The sequence below is a fragment of the Harpia harpyja genome, chromosome 3 (genome assembly GCF_026419915.1).
Source record: "Harpia harpyja isolate bHarHar1 chromosome 3, bHarHar1 primary haplotype, whole genome shotgun sequence".
Taxonomy (NCBI): Eukaryota; Metazoa; Chordata; class Aves; order Accipitriformes; family Accipitridae; genus Harpia; species Harpia harpyja.
This window is the reverse complement of record NC_068942.1, coordinates 78,662,930-78,686,525: the sequence shown is the minus strand read 5'-3', so window position 1 is coordinate 78,686,525 and position 23,596 is coordinate 78,662,930. Positions and strand designations below refer to the sequence as shown.

General features: G+C 41.8%; 1 protein-coding gene across 11 annotated transcripts in view; it reads left to right on the top strand.

The window, feature by feature from the left end:
* The window catches only part of KTN1 (kinectin 1), a 54,542-nt gene that overhangs the window by 5,777 nt on the left and 25,169 nt on the right, over nucleotides 1-23,596 (top strand). For 9 of the 11 annotated variants that reach the window (XM_052783553.1, XM_052783558.1, XM_052783557.1 and 6 more), the window contains exons 4-22: nucleotides 1,506-1,636; nucleotides 3,747-3,863; nucleotides 6,484-6,624; nucleotides 8,723-8,829; nucleotides 10,409-10,541; nucleotides 11,576-11,663; nucleotides 11,962-12,128; nucleotides 12,771-12,839; nucleotides 14,727-14,764; nucleotides 15,374-15,464; nucleotides 15,789-15,857; nucleotides 16,595-16,632; nucleotides 16,750-16,840; nucleotides 19,197-19,265; nucleotides 20,587-20,621; nucleotides 20,755-20,845; nucleotides 21,768-21,836; nucleotides 22,724-22,761; nucleotides 23,394-23,484. In XM_052783553.1, the coding sequence (XP_052639513.1) occupies nucleotides 1,506-1,636; nucleotides 3,747-3,863; nucleotides 6,484-6,624; nucleotides 8,723-8,829; nucleotides 10,409-10,541; nucleotides 11,576-11,663; nucleotides 11,962-12,128; nucleotides 12,771-12,839; nucleotides 14,727-14,764; nucleotides 15,374-15,464; nucleotides 15,789-15,857; nucleotides 16,595-16,632; nucleotides 16,750-16,840; nucleotides 19,197-19,265; nucleotides 20,587-20,621; nucleotides 20,755-20,845; nucleotides 21,768-21,836; nucleotides 22,724-22,761; nucleotides 23,394-23,484 (1,673 nt within the window). The remainder of the gene's footprint in view (nucleotides 1-1,505; nucleotides 1,637-3,746; nucleotides 3,864-6,483; nucleotides 6,625-8,722; nucleotides 8,830-10,408; nucleotides 10,542-11,575; nucleotides 11,664-11,961; nucleotides 12,129-12,770; nucleotides 12,840-14,726; nucleotides 14,765-15,373; nucleotides 15,465-15,788; nucleotides 15,858-16,594; nucleotides 16,633-16,749; nucleotides 16,841-19,196; nucleotides 19,266-20,586; nucleotides 20,622-20,754; nucleotides 20,846-21,767; nucleotides 21,837-22,723; nucleotides 22,762-23,393; nucleotides 23,485-23,596) is intronic. The other 2 variants (XM_052783556.1, XM_052783550.1) reach the window with 1 other exon arrangement.

Below are 23,596 nucleotides of genomic sequence, written 5' to 3'. Positions count from 1 at the left end.
AGCTTCCTGGCAATTCTTTGTGGTATCTGGATTGGATTCCCACTTGCTTGAGGCTCCTCTGGTGCTTCTAGCTCAATAGCTGTATATTAATGCCCTGCAGCATCAAAGCCTCTCATGTGCACCCGTCCCCTCTCATTTCCTTTGCAAGCTGTAACCTTGTATATGAGCTCCTAATTCTCCTGTGTCAGCTGGGATTTGCCCTCCCAATATAGAAATCTTCCCCTATTCTAATTGTAAGCTTCTTGGATGCAAGGGCAAGGTATTCCTGTCTTCAGGGAGCGTAGGACTCAGGCTGGTCCAGGCCAAGCTGCTATAGACTCCCGGCTAACTGGAATGTGGTCTCAGGATTTTGGCATATTCCTGGTAACAGCATCATTGCTGATGTCAGTGCAGCAATGATGTGATCTGAAGTCTGTGGCCAAGGCGAAGTTGGATTTAGGACTAGGAGAGAGTGTGCTAGAATTTGTCAGCGCTTCCCCTCCCACCTCCCTGCACTCTGTTATTCAGTGGTTTATTTTTATGCTTGATAATTCCTCTTAGGGGCTTAGCATCACTACCACTTTCTTGTTCTTCATTTGTTTTTCAGACTCTGGAGAGGTTTGGGTTTGATGTGTTGGCTTGCTTTCAATGGCATCTTTAGCACCTGTGGTGAGAGACCTGGACCCTTCTCCTTAAGCTTTGGGACACTTTCTGGACCAAGCATCACTTTTAAGCTTTTCCCTTTTTTCCCTCCAGTCCCTTCACATACTGTTGTGCACTGGTGAATATTGGACAGAGATAGTGGATGCCTTAGCCTTGTGCTTCCATTTACTTAAGTTAGGGGGCCACCTAATGACCTACGTGTGTGTGCAGCCTGGTTTTCATATGAACAATGTTTTTTGTCCCTGTTAGAGCATAGTTCAGTCGAATTGTGTTTCTTTGTTTATGTCTCTTTAAACACTCAGTCAGCCATTAAGAGGGATCTTACCGATTTATCTTTCTACTGCTGAACTCCTTCTGCAGCAGATCGTTTCCAAACTTGGACTGAGGGAATATTTTTCTGGTTTCTATATATTGTAATCAGAAATGTGCCAGTTTTTAAATTCATTACCTTGTCAGTTGCATATTGCTTGTGGAGCCAGGCTGTCCTTTAAATTGATAGCTCAGTTTGAATTACTGTCATAATACACTAGGAAGGACTCTTCAAGTTTTCACATTTATGCTATATTTTCCTCCAAAATCTGTGTTATGCTTTGTCTTCTTGCTAGCAACACTATAAATGTTACCAACTGTACAAACAAAGCGGTGGGATTTTTTTCCCAAAACTATCAGCTGGCAGATTGTTATCGGATTTAAATTGGAGAGATGTTGTTTTTGCTGAATGTTCATGACCCCTTGCTTCTTGGCATTTCAGACTGAAATTAAATATAATGCATAATGATACCCCCATCACATGCTGTTTCGAGGCAAAATAAATAATTCTGTATGGAGTCCAAAGTAAATGTATCTTCCCTTCTGTGTTGCAGAGAATGCTGAAGTGAAATTTAAAGACTTTGTAATGGCCATGAAGAATATGATCTTCACTGAAGATGAGGCCCGTTGCATAGTGGAGGTGTTAAAGGAAAAATCCAGTGCAATTCATGATGTCTTGCAAAAGGTGAATGACTGGGGGGGGGCAGGGAGAGAAGACTATTAAATAAGCAGAAATTGGAAGAGATGCTGTCAAATTAGCTATATCAATGTTCTGTTGTGATTTCTGCATTCTGTCTTTGGAAGACTTTTTCCAGCTGGTCTGTGCTTGCTTTGCATGCAGAAAACAGTTGTCAGATGTCTTGTGTGCTGCCATCTGCCATCCCATGGGCTGGCTAGACAGGCTGATGGCTTTTGACCGCTCATAAAGAGCAGACGTAACCATGCAGAATAAGGTACATAATATAGGACTGCTGCTGCAGCTGACGTGCGTGTATTGGCATGGGGGAATGCTATCTGGTGACTTTCAGGAGTGACCTTTCACAAATGGGTAAATAGGATAAACTATAGTAGAAATTAAGAAAAAGCTGCAGTGGCTGTGCACTTGATCAGCTAATCCTGTGTTTTGCAAGCCTCTCCATCTTAAGTCTATACATTCTAGTCTGCTGACTTCTTTGGATATTTTTCATAGGATTGTAGGGCAATTGAGATTTGGAAGGGACCTCAGGGGGTTTGTAATCCAACCTCCTACAAAAAGGAGGGCCAGCTCTCAGGTCAGCCCAGGCTGCTCAGGGCTTCCTCCAGTCTGGCTTGAAACCTTCAAGGACTGAGACTAAACCACCCCTCTGGGCAACCTGTGCCAGTGCTTGGCAGTTCTTTTCCAATTTTTGTGTTAAGAGAGAAGAGAATGGTGACCACCGATATCTTACAAATATCTACTCCTCCCTCCCATGACTCATTATGATTGTCACTCGGTGCTTGTAACATCCTGTTTGTCACACTTGAAGTCTTGCAATTCTGTATTCTTCTGCAGATGTGGTACCAGAACAGAAATGCAGAACTGGGTATGTGTCAACTCAGTTAATGCAATATAGTAGCATATCCTACAATTTGTGTTGGAAGGGGCTTCAGGAGGTTGTGCAGTCCGACCGCCTGCTCAAAACAGGTTCAACATTGAATTTGGACCAAGTTGCTTAGGGATTTGTCCAGGTAGGTCTTGAAAAACCTCCGAGGACAGAGACTTCACATTCTTTCTGGGCCCTTATTTTAGTGCTTGACTGAAAACCCAATACTGGTAATACTTGCAATGGTATTGCCTGTTTTATTTGGTACAGTAGCCAGCTTACTGTATTTTTGCTTTTAAAGGAAGGTTTGGTGTTAGAGCTAAACCTGTAGGATCAAAGTGGGTTCCTGGGTTTGTATACAACCAAAAAATGTAGGTTTCTGTAGATGGAAATGTGAATATTTTCCTATCTGTAGCTCAAGCAAGACATTGACAGTGTGTTTTGTACTGCATATGTACACAATACCGCCAAAGGAGAACTTCCAAACAAATTCAGAGTGCATTTATGGGACTGGCACTTCTTTGCTTCTTCAGTTATCAGAATTCATTGAGTGAAGTCTGAGCAAAGATGTCTAGAAATTTTGCCCCTTACTGCGATTAGTTCATTTTTAGGACTAGTATACAAGTGGCAGGACCATGGGGATCGTTCCTCTAGTTCCGTTCACTGTAGTATCTCTGAAACTTTGTGTGTCAGTGTGCCAGCAGAAACATAATTATGTCAACTGGAGACTCTCTTGTGAAGTGAAGGAGAGACCAGATTAGCGTTCCTTTTTTCCCTTTGTAGCGAGATACTTCAAGAGATTAAGTTCGTTGGATTATAACCGCTTCGAGTGTGGGTTGGACCAGGTGATCTTGGAAGTCCCTTCCAACCTCAATTATTGAATGATTCAGCATCTCTGCATCTTTTTCCTTTATTTCTCTTAATGGCTGTTCTTTGTTTTCCCCAGTGCCACCAGAGTGTCTTTCTTCCAATGCCAAAGCACCTTAAGAGCCCATTTATTCTCTTAATTGGTTTCAGTGTGATTGAAAATGCATTTCCTTGTCTAATGAAATCGGCACTGCAGGATCCATTAACAGTAGAACTGGGTACTGGTGGTGCCATGTACACCATGCAGACCGACAATTTGGGGGCAGGAGGGGGTGTTTCTTCCTCTCAAGTTTGCTCTGTTGCCTGCTAGTGGGCTGTGCAAGTACTTTTGGCATGTATGATCATTTTTATGTACTTTTGCTGCAGGCCAGCAAGGCTGAGTCGGCTGCAGCTGTACATCAGCTACAAGACAAAGAAAAAATGCTCGCTGCGATGAAGGAGGAGGCAGCTGTTGCAAAGGAGCAGTGCAAGCAGCTAACCCAGGTAAATATAAAGAGGTTCAGACATAGAGAGTGCTGTGGGGGAGGAGCAGGGGCTTGTAGGACTAGCAGCCAGCAAATGCTGGTTTACTGAGCTTAGTATAAATTGAAAGGTGGAATTTTTTATATTGGGAAAGCTTACCAAGACACTGTGTTTGGTTTTATGATGCTATTAATGTATTTATGCAGAGTTATTTTCCAGTGATTTTTCTAGAGTTCATTTACTGAGACTTTTAAGCAGAGACTATTTTTCTTTTCAAAAGGTTACATACAAGAACACTTCCTTCATGAGTATAATATGGTTTTGTGGATGTAAATATTAAACACCTTTTCTGCATTGCAGCTTTAATTTGGTACATATTCTAGCATTCACATGCTTGTGTGCTTCTAGGCACAACAGTCATCAGTTTTTGTCAAGAAGGAAGCTACAGAAAGTGTAGACTGCCTGCTTAGCCCCTAGTTGCAGCTCGTATTGCTTTAGACTTACAGGGTTGCTCACGCAGCACTGTCAAGACTAGATTATGAAACTTTTTTACGAAGATTTCAGAGGAAAGTAGTTACGGTAGAACAAGTGATTAGGCAGATACGGAGTGAATTGGAGACTCCTGGGGGGAGGATTCTTATGTTTTGGCTATTTTGGAAGCACATGGGCATCAGGCTCAGGAAGGTCGTGTTGTGGGACGAGAGTTGGGCACAGAAAGCTGGGTGGCTGAAGATGGGAGCAGAGTGGCCAGAGGACACGGGAGTTGGGAGCCTTGGCAGATGAGAAGGGAAGAAGGGAGTGGGTATTGTGTGAGCTCCTGGCAGGGCACAGGTAGGTGTAAATTTGCGGGTGGGACTGAGAGGTTTGGGATAGTCAGTATGTAATGGTAGGGAGAAAGGACTCGTGTTTGGAACGGGAAAACAAACTCTGGCTCAGGACTGCAGAATGAAAGCAGGGAGGTATCTGCTGCTGAAGAAGCAGAGGGAATGTATGAAGGAGCCTGGGTGTGGGGGAAGCTAATGTGTTTGGGGAAAAAACATCTGCAAAGTGGTGCTTGCGAAGGCAAGGCAGGAGCTGCGGAGAAGTAGGGGTCATCGGGGGTTTTTGCTATCTGGATTGGGGGAGGGAAGGGAGAAGGAGAAATAAATGGGCATTTCTGAAAGCTGGGAGAAAATGGGTAAAACTAACATTGCTGCAGTGCTAAAGTATCAGGATAAAAAAGGGAGAAAGCTCAGCTTGACTGACAAAAAGCTCTTATCTTCTAATTAACGTGTTTCTCTGAAAACGCTGCCAAAAGCTACAGAGGGACTTTAAGGTGCAGAGATGTTCCCGCAGGGGTGTTGATAAAGGTGATAACTGGAGAGGATAAATGAGAGCAAGAGGTGCCTGACCTCAGAGGTATTTGGCAAAACACAAGCTAGGTGAAAGTTAATCTTCCCAGGATCTCTGGCACTGCCTTGACAGGGTAGCTGGGTTAGTGAGGACTGCTGATGGATGGTGGAATTGGTGGAGGGGTAGAAGGAAGCTGCAGTATGTCCTGGTGCCCTTCTTTTTGTTACGTCTTAGCAGATGCAAATATAACATGGAGAAGGCTTTTGTGTCAAGCTGTTTACACTGTATTTGCAGAAGTGACTTCAAACTTTTGGTGTGACTCAAGTTCCTAAATGCCTCTGTGAACATAGGCTTGGGAGCTCGTGTCACTTACTTCGTTCAGGGGGAGCAGCCTCCTGAAGCTAGTAAGTTGGATCTAAAAGAGAGAATAGCTTTTATTTAAATTAAAATGTGGAAAAAAGCTGTAATTACCCTGAAGAGATGGAGGGTATTCAGGCTAATAATTTAGAGCACTTCAATTATGTGTCAAGGCTTCCTGGCACTCTAAGGAACTGCGTGCTGTGCTGTGTAGCTGGAGACACCTGAAGCTTAGATGGTACAAATACCTCATTCTGCAATGGGAGCTTGCTGAAAGCTGCACTTTAATGGTTTTGCTTACTAAAGCAAGTACATTTATATTGCAGAGGAGCAGCTCTATGGATTTCTCAGGTGTCTAGGTTGAATTATGGGCTAATAAATGATTAATCTAAATAGCAATGCGTATTTTCATTTGAAAGCTTTAATATGGCATTATGGTGGTGGGATTCAGAGCTTCTCTGGCTGTTGCTGGGTACTAATAGTCCATCTTCTCTGGCAAAAAGGTTGGCTTTGCAACCTGCTACAAAGCAATTATTTGCTCTAAAATGCTCTGTTGTTTCACCACAGTTCTTTACCTGCGTTCTTCCGTTTTGCTAACTTGGGATGAAAATCTAAGCTCTGCCCTGTGTGATATCCATGGTTTTAATTGTTAGGACTCTGTAATTTGGCCAAACTCGATAGAAATAAGGCTCCAGCTCTTCTGAGACAACAGAAGATCAGTGTTTAAACTAGCAAACCTCTTTTTAATAAATGTGAAATTATGCTGATCCTAAATCCTCATAAAGGTGCTGGAAGTTTGGTCAGGTCTAATGTTGTAGTCTCTCTGAGCAAAGTTTGATGCTGACTTTGATTTGATGCACACTTGCTATATTTTTAGTTATCTTAAAACACTGATTCTAGAAATGAGCAGTAGGTGACTTCTTTCCCTTTTTTCCTTTCACTCCTGCCCAAGGAGCTGGTTGCAGAAAAGGAGAGAAATGGCTTGCTTACAGCGAAAATGCGAGAGCGCATCAACACGCTAGAAAAGGAGCACGGCACTTTTCAGAGTAAAATACATGTTAGCTACCAAGAATCTCAGCAGATGAAGATAAAGGTAAATGCTTTACCAAAACAGTTTGAGTTGATGTTCATGCACAAGCAGACCAGTACTGAGAAATAGTATCTTTAGCCAGGGTGCAGCATTTGTTTGCTCACACAGAAATTGGCTTCACTAGTTACCCTGAGCCTTGAATGCAGTGTGCTGGTAGCTGGTGGTGTAACACATCTGCATAAGGATGGGAAACTTTGTGACAGTTTCCTGACTTGAAAGAAGGACAAGGTATTCTCATAGGTGACTTTTGTAGTCTGTGAAAGACCACTGCTAGCTAGACAGCCTGTATCTCATCTAGTTACTTTTCCTTTGTGGTGTTCTGCTGAAATGTTACTCAAAGTGCAAAATCTAATTGGAATACTCAACTTGAGAGCCACTAAAGCTGATGATCATTTACCAGTTGATAAATCTCGTTTTTTAAATTGTAGTACAGAGTGACAACATAGCATAATATACAAGAAATATCATTGCCTGGTAGAGTGCTTTGCTGAAAATATTTGAAGGGCTGACACTTGCATTTTTTTTTTTTTTTTAAGACCCTTGTTACTCTCTCCTGAAGTTTTATTATAATGGAGTGACCTCAGAAGAGTTTGTTTCATCAGATTAGAAAGTTTAAGTTTTCTAAGAAAAATGGCCCCTCTTATACCAACTTGACTGGTGCTTAGGTTTCACATTCTAGTATTTTTTTCCTGTATGAATGTCTCAGCAGCAAGCCCAGCATGTGAGCTTTCCAGCTTTAATACTGTATCTTCTGTCTTGGCACTTTGGAGAGTAGTGTCTTTGCAGTTTTGGAGCAGGACTTCAAAGGATAATATCCTTTGAACCTATATAGATAACTGCATAATGAGAGGGTCTTACTGCTGGCTGGGGAGGGTGAAGCAGATCTGGGCACGACTGAGTGGCTTTTGCAAACGCTGCTGTCTCAGGTAAAGCTGGAGAAAGGATGTGCAGAGGAACCAGTGCTCTGGTTCTGCTCCCCCTGCTGATATGCTCTAGCATTGCAGAGAAGCTGAAACAGTTGTCAAAGCTTTCAGTTATACGGGGTTTGTGCCCCTGATTCTGTTGGAATCTTGTATATCTGTTGGCATTAAAAAAAAAAAAAAAAGGCGGGGGGACCCAACCCCAACAAACGTCCAAGGACCAGCTTGTTACATGTGGTGGTGCTGAACTGGAGGTGGCTGCCCTACAAGGGATTGCTATCTCCTGCTGTGGTTGTTACACAAACATTTGTTTGGATTTTTTTTGTACACAAAATCCTCATTGGTGAGTCAGCCATTTGATGAAACTGGGTCTTGGAAATGGTGTCAGCCATATCTCCAAACTGGCACTGGTAGAGGAAGAAAGTATTAGAGCTGTATGTGCTCGAGGATTTTCAAAGCAGACTGTTGGGCTGTAAGACCAGCTATGCTGTTGTCTACATATGCAGAGTCCGTTTTTTCCCCTTGGATCCTGTCTTTTGATTTTGTTTGCACTATTCTGAAGTAGCCTTGGCTTATCAGGGCTTCTTTCTGCCTCAGTTTTTAACCATGTTGAAAATGCAATCAAAGCATATTACGCCTAAATAAAGGAACAATTTCATAATCTTGACTTCAGGATATTATAAGAGGACTAGCCTTTTGTAGTTTACATGCTATAATCTGTGTATTGTTAGTTATTTTATACTTTTTCTGCTTTGTTTAAAGGCTCTGTAAACTTCTAATGTTAATTCACAGTACATTTATTTTATTTCCCTTTGGAAAAGGAATATATTGATATCCAATTATTGACAGGTATCTAAAGTTATACAGCTGAGCAATTAGTATCCTAAGTAACACTTGTGTAGTCTTTTAAACAAACAAAAAAGGTTGCCTTGATAACTAGGTTGATACACTGGTGTAAAAGGAAACCGGTGCTTTTATTTGAGCAAAAGGTTCTGAGTTGCACAGTTTAATTTAAGAGTGGGTGTGAGAGGAAGGATGTAAAGCTGCCCTTCTCCCAAAAAATCTGCTTAGTTTTATTTACTTAAACTATTGTGATATCTTATCTACTGTTACAAGTGCTTGGGTTTTTTATTGCTCCTTAGTTTAATCTTTTTTGGAATTGATCTTTCTTTCCCCATCAGTTCCAGCAGCTCCGTGAGCAGATGGAGGCAGAAATAAGCCACCTGAAGCAGGAAAACGGTATCCTGAGAGATGCTGTCAGTACTTCTACCAATCAAATGGAGAGCAAGTATGTTAGCAGCTACTCAGAGCTCTGTGTGTTTTTAAGCCTTCCCTGAAGGGTTGTTCTGGCTTCTGCTCCTTTTGTTTCTATCTCCTTGGCTGTCTGTGAATTTGTGGTTAAACTAGGAACACAGATATTTTGGGCTGGGGAGGTAGCTGTTTGTATTTGCTTTCAAAACTTTTATCAATTTGAAGCCTGAGCTTTTAGAGAGTGGGTGCTGAGGCTTTAACAGAAAGAAGTGCAGAAGTGCTCAGCCACAGTTGGTGTTTTTGGCAGGATATGTATCCTTTCCTCAGGGATTTTAGGAGAGGTGCTGATGCTGGCTTCCTGGGAGAACAGCACTCTCAACTTATAAATCAGTCTTGCAATAAGAAAAAAGTATCAGTGCCCTGCAGTTAATGATACCGCTGGGCTGGCACTTGGATTTATTTGCTGGTGTTGCAAATGTGTGCAGAAACAAAAAAGCATCTCAAGATTTTGTCTTTTGTGAGTTATGACTTAGGCTGCCCCTGAGTTGGCAGAGAGGATTGTACGTACTGTTGTAAAAGCTGAGCACCCTGGTAAGGTGTATAGTCAGTTGGGTGAATTGCTGCCAGTGGGCTTCTGCCTATAGAAAGCAAAACCGGCACTTTATTATGCTCTTGGATATTTGATTTGTTACTGTTGGAGACTACAATGTCTAAGCCACTGTCAGGACTTGGAAAGGGCTCCGTATCTTCCTTTTCTGGCAGAGATGCTGCTTCTATATGGACCTTTCTGTTAATTGCTTCTGTGCTGCTGAGTACAGCTCAGCAGAGGTGTGTTCTGTTCCCTGCATGTGTTCTTCTGGGGCAGGTTGATATAATGAGCGCGTGGAGAAGGGTACTGGTACCCTGATTTTAGGTGTCCTGTCTGTAGAAATGAAGCATCTCTTTGACAGTTATCTCAAAATCCTTAATTCGGGCAAACTTAAGATAAAAATAACATGCTTTTATTTGCTTATACACAAAGGGGAGCCTTTTAAAATTCTTCCCTTGGGCTGTACAAATGCATCTTCTCTCCCTAAGTGAGAGAGTGCATCAGATATCTGTTAACTTATGAAGGTAAGTCAAGGCCAGGAGGCAATGTATAGTCTGTAGAGATGCATGCAGTTAGTAGTCTAGGAGGAATAGTCTTGAATAAGTTTGAGATCAATAATCCTTTATGGGAAGAGGAAAGGAATGTGAATTTCCATGTGAGACCTTTCCTTATGCTAAGCCTCTTTAGTTTATATAAGCCTGTCCAAATTGTGCCCATCATCTTGCAAACATTTTAAAGGAACTGATGCTTGTGGCTTATTGCTGACCTTTTGTTTCTGACTCAGTGGGTTGTAGCTGCTGTGCTGTGCTGATGGCCAAGAGTACCTGACCCTTATCCCTTTCCTAGGATGAAGCAGTGTGGGGAAAAAAAAACCCAAACAAAACCCCCACCCAGTACAGTCCTCTGGCTGCAAATATAGGACTTGGTGTTGATATTTGAGTAGCTGTTGTTATGGCCTGTGCTTCTTGTAAAAAAAAAAAACAAAAAAAAAACAAAAAAAAAAAACTGTGAAAATGTTTATTTTTAGGCAGTCGGCCGAACTGAACAAACTGCGCCAGGATTATGCTAGGCTGGTGAATGAGCTGGGAGAAAAGAGCAGTAAGCTGCAGCAAGAGGAGCTCCAGAAGAAGAATGCAGAGCAGGCGGTTGCTCAGCTAAAGGTGACTTGGTTTTTCCCTGCCTGTCGAGTCGCACTCAAGGCTTTATTTATCTGAGCCAACTTCTGAATCAGGTGGGATGTGAGGTGTGTGAGAATAGCTACAGCTGTTGCCCTGGCCACTAAATGTCTCTGTCTTCTTCAGATGTGCAAGTGTCTATTTTCAGTTAGGCTGAGCCAGCCTATGGGTTTAATTTTTTTATTCAGTACTCTGGGTTTTGAGTGATTACAAACCTCCCTATGAAGTGAAACTTACCCTTCCAGGTAAGTATCTTTAAAAAACTTAACTGATGATGTTGGACTTTGCTTTCTATGAGTGTACAATTCCAGCAAGAGTTGATATTTTGAAGTTGTTCATCCAGATGGCATGGTCCTTGTGTGATTTTTTTTTTTTTTTTTATTTGAAACTGCATGCTTTTGCTTAAATGTATGTTTAAATTTTTAAATAAATATACTTTTTTTAAGAGTCAAAATGTAAATGGGACTGGTTTCTGGATGCATCTCTTTCCTTTTCTTTGGAAGAAAAGGTCTTTCGTATTAAATTTTTTTTTTTTTTTTCAGAAGAGAAACCTAGTGGTTTTGGGTGAGAATGCCAATACAGAGCTCATTACTTTTTTCATATTTGCAATTAAGTTCTCCCTGCCTTCTAGACCTTCCAGGTGGAGAGTTGGCATTTAGGTTGAGACATGTTTTAACTACTAGATGCAGATTTATGTGATGCATGGTAGTCTGGCTTCTAGTGTTAATTCTGAACTTGCAGGGCAAAGATGCTACACTTTCATATTACAGAAACCATCCTGTTAAGAGCCTGTAATGGAATCCTGTTCACAATTTGCCTTTCAAATTAATAGGCTAAACTGCTGTAGGAGGAGGATTATAGGGCATTCTGTCTCTCTGATGTGCCCTAATGGAAACAAGAAACAATTTTACTTCATTGCCATATGTTTTGGGAATAGCACTGAAGAGATGCAGTCTGAATGTTTCAAAAATAAATTAAAGGTTAGACTTCTTTTCATCAACTCTCTCTTTAATGTGAAGGTCCAGCAGCAGGAAGCAGAGAGAAGATGGGAAGAAATCCAGGCTTATCTCAGGAAAAGAACAGCAGAACACGAAGCAGCACAACAAGGCATGTATCACAAAATTCCCCAATAATGCTTACTGCAGTGATTTGGCTGTTGCCATTTGTAAAAAAGGGCATTATTGAGTAAATGGCTTAAATAAAGTTCAGGTGAAGTCAGTACTGCTTCAGCACCCTGGGGAAATAGTATGTTGTGATACCAGTTAATTTGAATGCTGATGAGAGAGCTGAACCTTGGCTTGCTGGGATGAGGCTTCTAATCAGCCTACCTGTTTACAGTGAAAATTATTTCCCCCAAAAGTTAAATATTTACTTCTGAATTGAAATCCTGACATTTCTGCTACAGATGTGCAGAATAAGCTTGTGGCCAAAGACAATGAAATCCAGAGCTTGCACAGTAAACTTACTGATACAATGGTGTCAAAACAGCAGCTGGAGCAGAGGATGTTGCAGTTAATGGAGGCTGAGCAAAAGAGAGCTACTGCGGAGGACTCCATGCAAATGCAGGTGCAGGTAGTATTGCTCAAGTATCTTAAGGGTTTGGTTTTTTCCTCCCACATTGTACCTATGGAAACACAGTAATATCCTTGAAATGCTGCTTTAGTAAAGCTTTCCCACTGAGTAAAGAATGAGAAAACTGTGTGCCAGTCTATCACCTGGCAACTTATGAAGTGAGACCTTGTGTATGGTGCTGTGAGGAGGTCTGGGGCCATCTCAGACCTGAGAAGCACTCTGGGCAAGTCAGGGAAATGTGCTGACCCAGGCAATTTTCCAAGCTGTGAAATGATGCTATGGTCTGGGGAACACCCTGGAAGAGCAGCGATGTACCTTTGTTTGTGTGAGCTCTTCTGGAGTGATCTCTCTTTTGGCATCAAGTGGTGAGAGGCAGTGTGGACATATCTTTTGAGGGCTTCAAGGAAACCAAATGGTGTACGGTGGGGCAGGGAATATTTTCCTCTTGATACAGAACAGGTTCTTATGCTTCCACTCAAACTGGTTGATCTTAGTGGGGAGAAAAATAGTGTCTTTGAAAAGTGTCTGACATGTAAATGCTAAACTGTTCTTACTAACATAATCATGGCTAAGAGCTAATCCTAGCAAAAGTTGACTAGCTGCAGATCTCAGCCTGCTTTTCTTTCTGTGCTTTCTTACAAGGAGCTGATAGAGCAGAATGATGCTTTGAATGCTCAGCTTCAGAAGTTTCATTCACAAATGGCAGCCCAGGTACAGCATGTTCTCAGACTTTCTTTTGTAGTCATGAATTGTGAACTTTCATTAAAAGTCAGATTTTTTTTTTTTTTTTGGTAGCTGGGTATGAGATATGTAATGGTGAAAGCAAAGACTTGTTAGCATCTTCTTTTCTAATGTTTCTCAAACTGGTTTAAAACTTAAGCTTCTGCTGCCCTTTTGGGGGAAAAATCCACTTATTTCCTCCTGTAGTGGCTTTCATTTATAACCAAAGGGTAGAATACCTTTCTGAATGTTTGTTTTCTGTAGCTTTGCATGTGTACAATTCTGTCTTGTGGTTCTTTAGTCTTTTTGCAGTCCTTCTGTGAACCACCTGATCATGCTTTTCCTTGTGCATCAGGTTGAGAAAGTGTCAGAGTATATGGTAGCTCCCATATAAAGCTGTTTGTTCATTCCAGTGGCGATTTCTTTGCAGAAGAAACCCGCCCCCCCAAAACAAACAAAAAAACCCCAAACCCCACCAAACTTGCACAATGCCTTTCTCAATTCTTTTAATCACCAAAACTTTAGTTTGACTAGTTTCTCTGAGAAATGATTTCTGTTGTAAACACTACGTAAAACCTCAGAGTCACTGAAGTTGCTTCCATGTAGAGGTACGTCATAGAAATAATCTCAGAAAGGCTGTAACTTCTGTGGGCACAAGTGGAGACTGTTCCTGTGCAGTTGGGTACTGCGTTCTTTTAATCATGGACGTGCTTGATGTAGTTTGGTTAAATTCTACATCAGACTGAAAATGTATCATCTGGCTTTGCTTGAAGTGCTTTAACCCATTAGGTGGGGAGAATAGTGAAGGAAGAGGCACTCTGAATTGATGGCATCTTCATGACCTACTCCTCTCATCCCAGCCCTTTAAAAGGGCTTTGAAAATAAATCCCTAGGGAAATTTTACTTTTTAGCTCTGGGTTACCAAGGTGGCTGTTGGAAGGAGGTGTGTGCTTTCCTCATGTAGCCTCACTGGCCATGAAAATGCAGGGCCATTTTTCCACCGTGGACAGTGGGTATGAAAATAGCACTTTGGGGAAGTGAGGTTGGACTGGAGACTGCTCTGGACATGAGGGTTGATGAAACTTTTGGTCATTAAGGAGGTGCTCTGGGACTGGAACTATTTGTTCCCTTTGATTTTTTAATATTTTTTTCTTTTTCTTTTTTTCCTCTCCATCTGATGCTGTTCTTTATGGTATGATCTGGATAAGGCAGTATAGGAATTGCTACAGGGTCCCATGGGCACAAGCTCTGCAAGATCCAGGATTTTGGGGGAGGGTAAGGCTGGATAAGGAGAACCATGTATGTGAAGCACAAAAGAACGTGGAAGTTCTGCCACAGCTGCCACCAAACTGGATGTGAAACAGTATGCAGAGGTCCCTCGATGCCTTGATAACAAAGAGTGATGGGTCTCCCCTTCCCCATTGTGGGTGACCACATGGGAATAAGCTTTTTCCAGGGGGTAAAAATGCCACTTGCTGATTTTTATGTTGCTGTTTCTGTTCTTAACACAAGTCCTGATGTACTGTGCAGGGTTTTCTTTTTTTAAGTTTGAGTTGTCAGCAGAATGTCCTGTAAAGCACTTAATCCTTTGGAGACAAGTGCTGATGATCCATGTGGCTTGTTTGAATCTGATAAAGGGCAAATAAGATGGTTCATTTTTCCCCTTCATGTTGCCTTAGGCCAAAGGGGAAGGGACATTAGTATGTGCTGGTATTCCTTCAATGTTCCTTAGCCAGGAAATAGTTGGAAGTGTCCTGTGCCAGTTTAAAATAACTAGACAAATCTTATAAATGCTATTCCTGGCTCACTATAGATGATGATTCTTTGACTTGCTTTACTTTCAGCTATATTTTTTTTTTTTTTTTTTTCCTTCTGCAGACCTCAGCTTCAGTCCTGGCAGAAGAACTACACAAAGTGTGAGTGTTCATTTCCTCTGGTATTTGGGAGGTGTTACTAGCTTTTAATGAATGCCACCTTTCTTCCACGCACATGCAGTGCATATGGGAAGGACTGGTGAAGGAAACGTTGCTGTCTGTGCTTTTAACTTCTTAACATGAGATTGACTTGGGAGCTGGGAAACTGCTTCCTGCGGATTTCCCTTCCGTGTCTGCCCTCAGGTTTGGAGTCTGTTGTACATGGCTCTATGTGCTAACACAGAAAGCGATGTCTCCTCTGTTGTTTACCACTGCCTATGTGCAGGGATCAGTACAGCGTGCAGGAATGTGCATGACCATGAGAATTGTTAATATTTGGGCTATATGGCTGTGCCAGGAGATTTCTCCCTTTGGGAGATGGGGTAGTTGTTGTGTTTCAGAGCTAGAGAATGTCTCATAAATTTTTGGCAAGCAAACAGCACTTAAAACGGATGGAAAAGCTTTTGGACCCAAAGTGTACTGTCAGCAGGATTTAGAGTAGGAGCTGGACTTAAGGGCCAGCATGTATTTTGTGTTTAGCCTGATGCTTCATGTACCATTTCCATCCAAGACCTTTTAGTACTGATAGGTCATCATTTCTCATTTGTGCAGGATTGCGGAAAAGGACAAACAGATAAAGCAGATGGAGGACTCGTTAGGCAATGAACATGCCAACTTAACCAGCAAAGAGGAAGAGCTCAAGGTATAATAAAATCATGTGTAAATGCCAGCTGATACAGGGAGAGGCTCGTTGGCTGTGTGTACAAAAAAATGAAGCCCACAAGGCTGCTGCCTTTGGGTCTAAAACCAGCTCTTTCAGCTACAAGTCTGCTGATTTTGCTCTTCTAGACAAGGCCAATGCCTGATGCTGGGAAGCTGTTGATAAGAAAGCTTGAGGTTTTTCCTTGCTATTACCTCTAGAGTCCTTCAAAAAGTAACTTGAAATACTTTGTGCTGATGAGTTAACTTGCCTGAAATATTTTCTGTGTGCAAAGTGCAAATACACTTCTTTTTCTCCTTCCTTCAGGTTTTACAGAATATGAACCTATCCCTGAAATCAGAAGTACAGAAGTTACAGGCTCTGACAAATGAACAGGTAAAATAATTGTTACATTAAATATTTAATTTTACTCTCTTCCCAATACCTATTCTGTCATAAATGCAAATGCAGATCTGTTGGCTTTAAGTGAGCTGTGCTTAAGCACATTAAAAGTATGAGGCTACTGAATCAGGTTAATACCTGATGCCCTGGAGTTCTTATAGCTGGTGGGAGGCCTACTTCTTACCCTTCCTTCATCAGCAAAATCTTTCTTTCTTGGATATCCACGTTACTGAAGTGATTTGCTCGGTCGGTTTAGATTTGCAGGCATGCAGAGTGCAGGACACTTTACAGGAGTGAACACAACTGTGCTTGAATATGCAGTCCTGGCGTTTGCATACAAGGGTCATAAGCATCCCTCTAAAAAACCCCAAGAGCACATCCCCCCGCCTCGCCATAGATGTCTTTTTAGAACCAAACAAAATGCTGACCCTCTGTTAGTGCTATGTGGCCTGTTAGTTACAGAGGTGGAAATGAAGTGTTTAATTGGAGATAATCCTGGTTGTCAAATGAATCTCCTTCAGATCATCTTCCCTTTGCGTAATTGCATGCTTGCCTGGTATATATTGGTGTTTTAAAAGTGTGTGAAGACAAGCTTACCGCTTTCACTCTTGCTGGTGAGTCATGTGCTGAGAGGCCAAATGACTTGTTCTAGCTTTTTAATATTGTGGAATGAAAGGTTGATTGAATCATGTGATGTATCCTAAGTCTTTGTTAATCCTCTTTATATCTAGGCTGCTGCTGCACATGAGCTGGAAAGGATGCAGAAAAGGTAAATAGCTCTGGGATTTGATAAACAATGTTTGTCAGTCTTTTATATTCTTCTGAATCAATGCTTTTTGTAAGACTTGGATGAGGAAACGTATTTAACTGTTCTGCTATGTCTCAGCATTCACATCAAAGACGACAAAATAAGAACTCTTGAAGATCAGCTTCGAGAAGAACTTGCTCAGATTTCAAACACAAAAGAAGAATTTAAGGTAAGTTACAGAATAGCTATTCTTGTGCTTATTTACAGTAAGTTTTCCAGACTTCAGAGGTTGCAGAGCAGTTCATACAATTGCATGTTGATTTGTAAAATAGAACTGACTTTCGGGTGTTAAGGTAAACTACAGTAATTCTGTTTGCAAGGCAATAGCAATGTGGGATGTCGCAGTAGTAGCAACAAACTGTGCAGCAGAGTAAGAGATGGGGTAATGCAAGTTAAGTGCAGTGTCTGCAGTTGTGAAGAGTGAGGTCTTTTGAAATCTGGAAGAGGAGATTGCTCAGTAAAAGCTATTATGGTTTTCCTGTGTTCCACCTTCTAATATGACTTTCAAGGCCTTGGTGTGAGCCTTTGTTGCTTGGATTATCATGGTGTAAAAATGCTTATTTTTCTCCTGTCATCTTCCAAATTGTTTCTCATGAGGCTGCAGCTAAATTGCCGAAGCTTTTGGTTCTGACGTCTGGGGTCTGCACAGCAAAGCTGATAATTGTTTCTAGATGCTGTGTGCAGAGAGCAACTTAACTCCTCCTTGCCCTCTGCCACCTTAGACTTTTTCTTCTGAACTTTAGGTGATAGAAATAGACCCGCTTCCCAAGAAAGGCGATGACTCCATCTTTTGACTCCATCTTTCTAATTCCTTTAAACCCCGTGATGGGTACTGCTGCTCTTCTGATGTTTCTGGTGAAAAGTCCCTCATTCTGAATCTCATAAGGTCAAGTTGGTAGGTTTACTAGTGAGGAACAGAGTGGGTGTGTAGTGGCAGAGGCAGCGTGCTTTTGTAGAGGAAGCCACATCTCATGTGTCTCCTGGAGCTCTTTGAAGGTGTCAGCAAGCAAGTAGTAAACTTGATTCATGTATTGAAGTGGCACTTTCAAAGAGGTTTTGATGAGACTCCCTTGCAAGGCTCTGTAGTTTCTCTAAGCTGTCAGAGAATAAGGGGGAAGAAGTTTGCTCAGTTAATGGAATAGGAAACAAAGTAGAACTTCAGTTGATTTTTGTAATAAAGCTGTTGACTGAATCTTCAGTGAAGTGTGTGCTGGGTAATGGGCGCATAAATGGTCTGGAAAGGGGAGTGGGAAGAGGTGGCAGGCTTGAGTAAGTCGGCAAGTCTCAAATTAGTGACACTCTCAGGGCTTTCAGCATGGTGGAACATTTTAAAATGGCAGGTGAAGTTGTGAAAATGAATATGAGGAGGAATAATCTGAACTTCCTTTAGTGTGATGGTTTCTGTAGTAACTGTTACCCAGGAAAAAGGCTGTAGAGGTGTTGTGGATGGTTATGTGCTGAAATCAACTCAGTGCTATGTGGTGGCAAAAATAATCTGGAGGCAATTCTAGCAGTTCTTAGGAAGTGAATAGAGAACTGAACGCAGATCGTCATCATTGTGAAACTGTGGAAATCCATAGCGTGCTCTCAGCATGAATATTACGTGCCCTTCTAGTCTCTTTTTCCTCCTGTCTTTGATCCCAAATGTAAGCCAGACCAGCTCTGTACTAAATGCTTCCACCTGAGGAAGCGCTGCTTCTTTCCCATGCACATGAAAGAGGGAAAAGCCAGGTTCAAAACAGAGCAATTCTTTTAATCCTTGCCACTGCTGTCCCTTCCTGCTTGTGTTGTCCCTGTAAGGCTTTGGGTCTGAAGCACAGATCATGTGTCCTGCTTTTTACTGTTGTAAAGCATCAAGCAAGTCTTTTTTTTTTTTTTTTAAAGACTTTGTAAAGCAAAAAGCAATAAAAGAGGAGGATTTTAAAATACATCTGAGGAATCCAGACAGGCAGCCTGTCTGCTGAGGGCTGCTGTGTCTGTTGTATGGAGCAGGAATGCTGGAGGGGGGGGCAAGGTCTGTGGTATGGCTGTTTGTCTTCCCGATACACCTCTTTCCAGCCTGTAGTTAGACCAAAGTGTGGGAGCTGCGCAAACCTCTCTGCTGCTGGACTGCCAGTTCCTTGCCATGCATCCTCAGTGATAAGGCAGCTGAAGAGAACTAGAGAGGTGATCCTAGACCATTTACTTCGCCAGATGAATGTTTTGTAAGAGGCAGCTATCAAATCTTGACATGATGCTGATACTGCATTAGGAGGAAAATGCAGTTTCTCTTGACTCTCACACTTGGTACTGTGTTTCTGCCAGGGAATAAAGATGATAACGGCTGAATTTCTCTTGGGAACATAAGGACAAAAGTATTAATACAAAGCAAGCAAGAAAGGGAAAGGACTGTTTGTAGTCTTGCAGCTTCCAAAGAACTCACTTTAACGACTTCTGTGCTTTTTCATTACCTTATTGCCATTATGAAAATGCTGTAGTTAGGGTTTGCAGTTCTGAACTGATATAATGTTTAAATTTCCTTCCAGGTTCTCAAGGATCAAAACGCAACTCTGCAAGCTGAAGTTCAGAAGCTGCAGACTCTCCTGTCCGAGCAGGTATAGCCAGTGTTTGCTGAGGTTGTATCGAATGTCTTCTGTTCTTTTTAACTTCTTAAGTACTTTTTTTCTTAAGCTGGACCTAGGCTGAGCTGGTTGGTGTCAAAGTCTATTGCTTTTTAGGTATTTGCTCTTCCATGGAGGGTTCAAGTAAGGCAGTTGTGAATGTCTTCTAGACCTAGTCAAGAGTGTCCAAACAAAATGTGAATTTTTTTCTCCCCTGAAGAATGCTAGCTTAACACAAGCAAGAACTTATTTCTGCAACCTCTCCCAGTTTTATTGGCAATTTTCTGGAACAAAAAAATCCCATGCACAACTAGCCCTTCCAGGGGAGAGGGCTCTTACTGGGCTGTGGAGAGACCAGAGTAAGATCTTTACCCTACTTGTTTTCTTCCATCCTGGAATGAATTCTCAAACCAGTAGTAACCAAAGAATGGAATGGGAAAACTGTTTATATTGTGATGTCTTTTGTCCCTCATCTTCTATATTCCGGCCCATGGCACACCTGCTGCAGCCAGTCTGACTGGTACTCACACAGGATGCTGCAGGTTCAAAGCTGTTGTGTTGCTCAGCCCCATCTCCTTTGCGAGCGTTGCCTGGGAGAGCTCTTGTGAACACCCCCGACTTTGTACCGTTGTGGCATGAGAGAACTTCCTGAGACACTGGAAAAAGACTTGCAGGACAGGAAACTTGCTTCCTTTTCTGCACTGGTGTCTGTTAGCGAGCAGCTCCCTTTCTTCTGGCAGAGAAACAGATTTGCAGCCTTATTCCCCTGGGTCTGGCTGATTTGGTGTCCTGTCTGGAATAGTGGGGCTGATTTTTCTTGGTAGCTGGCTTATGTTTCTCATGTGGTCTCTCACAATGTGGTGTTGTTGAGAAACCATAAATGTTCTGCTGAGTGAGCTTCAGGTGGAGCTTGTGGTTTTGATAAATGCTCAAGAGAGGCAGATTTTTCAGGTGCTGAGCTGGCTGCTCTGTATTAGATGCCGCACAGTGCTTGGCATGCTTGAAACTCCCTAGAACCACTGGGATCCTGTGTCCCACAGTATCTTGTTGCCAGAATTCCTGTAGTCCATCAGTGTAAAATCATCAAGGCATTTTGGGCTGGATCTGTACCTCCCCTGAAAGACTGACATCTTTCCAGCATCAATATTAGACATATATGCCATGAGGACATTCTCCCCCTACTTTATTTCCCCTTCTGGATTAGTGTGGTAACTAAGCTTTTGGTTAAGATGATGCTCTCCAGTTATTTCTGTTTTTAAAATCCCAAACCATTATTGATCCAATTAATGATCACCCTATTGTGTTTTTTTTATAGGCAAACAAAGACTTGTTAGAGCAGATGGAAAGAAGGTAAGAAACTTTTCTCTTTTGAATTGGAGGCTAAAATACAGATCCAGTTTTGTTGGCAGCAAGGTTACCGTTGATAGCTAAACTGCCTTCAAAGGTTAACTCTTTTTCCTAATACTCACTTTTGACTCCTCAGCATGAGAGAGAGGGATGATAAAATCAAGACAGTTGAAGAGCTGCTTGAAGCAGGACTCATACAGGTGGCTAATAAAGAGGAGGAGCTGAAGGTAAAATCTCTCATTATCTTTTTATGGGGAAGTAGACATTAAGTGCTCTTGTGCAAAGTGTATGAGTGCTCATAGTGCAGTCTGAGATCATTCCCTTTGAATAGGAAAAGCATCTCATGGAGACAAGGTTAAAGCCTTTTTGGTAAGATAGACTAAGCATGAGCATTGATGGCGTACAGTAAATGCTTCTCTCTGCTTAGTCTAGAGCAGGTTTTGCTAGGATGTATACGTGGCGTCTTTTGGAATAGAGTGAATATATTTCCAGTGTAACTCCAGAGCTGTATGTTTGGCCTAATCTGCAACAAATCTGTCCTTAGGAAAGGGTGTTTTGTAATAGCTTGGCAGTATGGGACTCTTGCATCCTTTTGCTTAGTTGGTAATCTGAAGGGTTAAATGGATTATAAACTACTGGGATAAACTAAATACTTCTGGGATGATGCTAAAGGTATTTCCTTCCTGTTCTGTTTATAAAGAAGCTAGTGATGAGAAGTCTGGAAAGCCAGTACAAAAATCCCTGTGTGTTTTCAGCTGGGTTTTGCTGGAAAGCTGTGTCCTGTCTACCTGGACATAGCCAAGACAATGCTTGCTTACTTAATGTCCATAAATTCCAGGTGCATTGCTGACACCCCTCTACTGGGGAGGAGTTGCACACTAGCAAACAGTCAGGTTACTAAACAGCCAAAGATGTGAGCACATAACCTTGATGTTTCCCTGGACTCTAGCTTCCTATAGATTGAAGTCTACTCTGAGTTGTCTGTAATAAGTAATTAGTCCATTGAATACTTTGGCTCCAACTGCTGCAGAGGGGGTCTCTTTCAGACTTTCAAAGTCGCTTGTTCTAAAAGAAATTACTTTTCCATCAAGCTTAACGCTTTTTCCCCAACAAATGAGTCTTTCATTATCTGTGTGTCTGCTTTCAAAGGCACTGCGAACGGAAAATTCATCCTTGAGAAAAGAACTTCAAAGTCTGCAAATTCAGCAATCAGAGCAGGTAGTACTTTTCATCTAAAACTTTTATTACACCTAAACTAAATCTAAAAGAATCTTGCCGTGGTTGCAGAAGTCAAGGGAAAAAGGGGAAGATGTCTTTGAAGCCTGTTGGCAAAGCATCCTGTTTTCTTCCAGCATTGGTCTGGAAGCTGATACTTCTGTTAAATGCTTCCTTTGCATAAGTGTCAGAAACGTGGCAGATATAAAGGTTCAAATTCAGTGGCTTTTCTGGGTTGGTTTGAGTTTGCCACACACTGAAATGGCTGTGAGTTGCTTTTTTTCCAGAAGCCTAGTGCAGCAAGCACGGCTTGTAGGCAGCTCGTACTGCATCAGCTTCATTATGCATATTTGAGCTTTCTAATGTTAATCCACCCTTGTGCAGGTGTGACTTAGCCCCCTTCTGTTTATGTCTCTGTCCAGTGACACTGTCACAGTATTATCGTTTTTGATGTACACTTGGTGCCAATCGGGAAGTGCCTTTCCTTGACATCCAGCTCTGCTTGCATAGCTCAGGAGGCCACTTAGTTTCTAGAAAACCATTTATGGGAGGGGAGAAGCACAGTAACTATGGAGAGGTGTACGTTAGTGCTGGTATGAAAAGGTTAGCTGATCAAATGCTGGTCCTGAACCTCAACCTCTCCTGGTAAAGATGGTGTGGGTTTGCTTTTGTTTTCTGGGAACTTGCAGCAGACTTGCTATTATTGGTTTGCCAGGAACTGGAGACCAACAGCTCATTTTCTCTGGAGCAGCCAGATAGATAAAATTGTTAGGCTGCTACGTAGTTCACCCAGTGCCAGAGTGCTCAAGCTCTCTACTCCTTACCCCTCAACACTTGCAGATTGTTTTGCTCTCTTCTGTTTTTCTAAATTGAAGCTCTGTTTTGAACAGGTTTCCTTCCAGTCACTGGTGGAAGAACTCCAGAAAGTGTAAGTTACTGCATAGATTTCATTTCTGATTGTTACTTCTGTCTGTCTTTATTCCATGACTACAGGTGTTTTGCTTCCCTGAAATGATATGCTTTTAACTGGGTGAAGTGTGTGTGTGGCAGGAAGCATTATCACTTTGGAAACACATCATGTTAGATCAATACCTTTTGCAAATCCAGTCGCTTCTCTGTTAAGCAGTTAACTTCATAAGCCTAACTTTGACTAGATGAGGAATTGCACTGAATTGTCAGATAATTGTTTCTCTTCACTAGCACTCTGAAAGGAGTGAGCTTGTTCACTCTGTGTATCTATTTGAAGTTGATAAATATTTCTTGCTGGAATGTCCAATGAAGGCTGAAGTTAAGTGTGTGTCATTCCAGGGACTATTGATACCTTAATTTGTATTTTTAGACAGTAATAGTATCTATTTAGTATGTGAACTACTGGTTACGTAAAGCCAGCTTGTTTTGCACTATTCCCAGTCTTATTCCTCCTATTTGTTTTTCCTTCTTGGTCCCACTGTGGATCCCAGAGGCTGGCGATGTGATGTGATAGCAGAACCAAAGCTTGTGTGTTTGCTCAAGTAGCGCATTTGTTCATCCAGCTAATGTTGTTCCTCTACTCTTTTTAAGGATCCATGAGAAGGACGGAAAAATAAAATCAGTGGAAGAACTCCTACAAGCTGAAATCCTTAAAGTAGCAAGCAAGGAGAAGACTGTTCAGGTATCTTATCTCTGCAATACCTACCTTCCTTTCTGTGTTTATGCCACTGACTACCATTTATTTGTTACTGCATGGCATTCTATAGTGATGAATTTGTAGCATCCATTTTTGT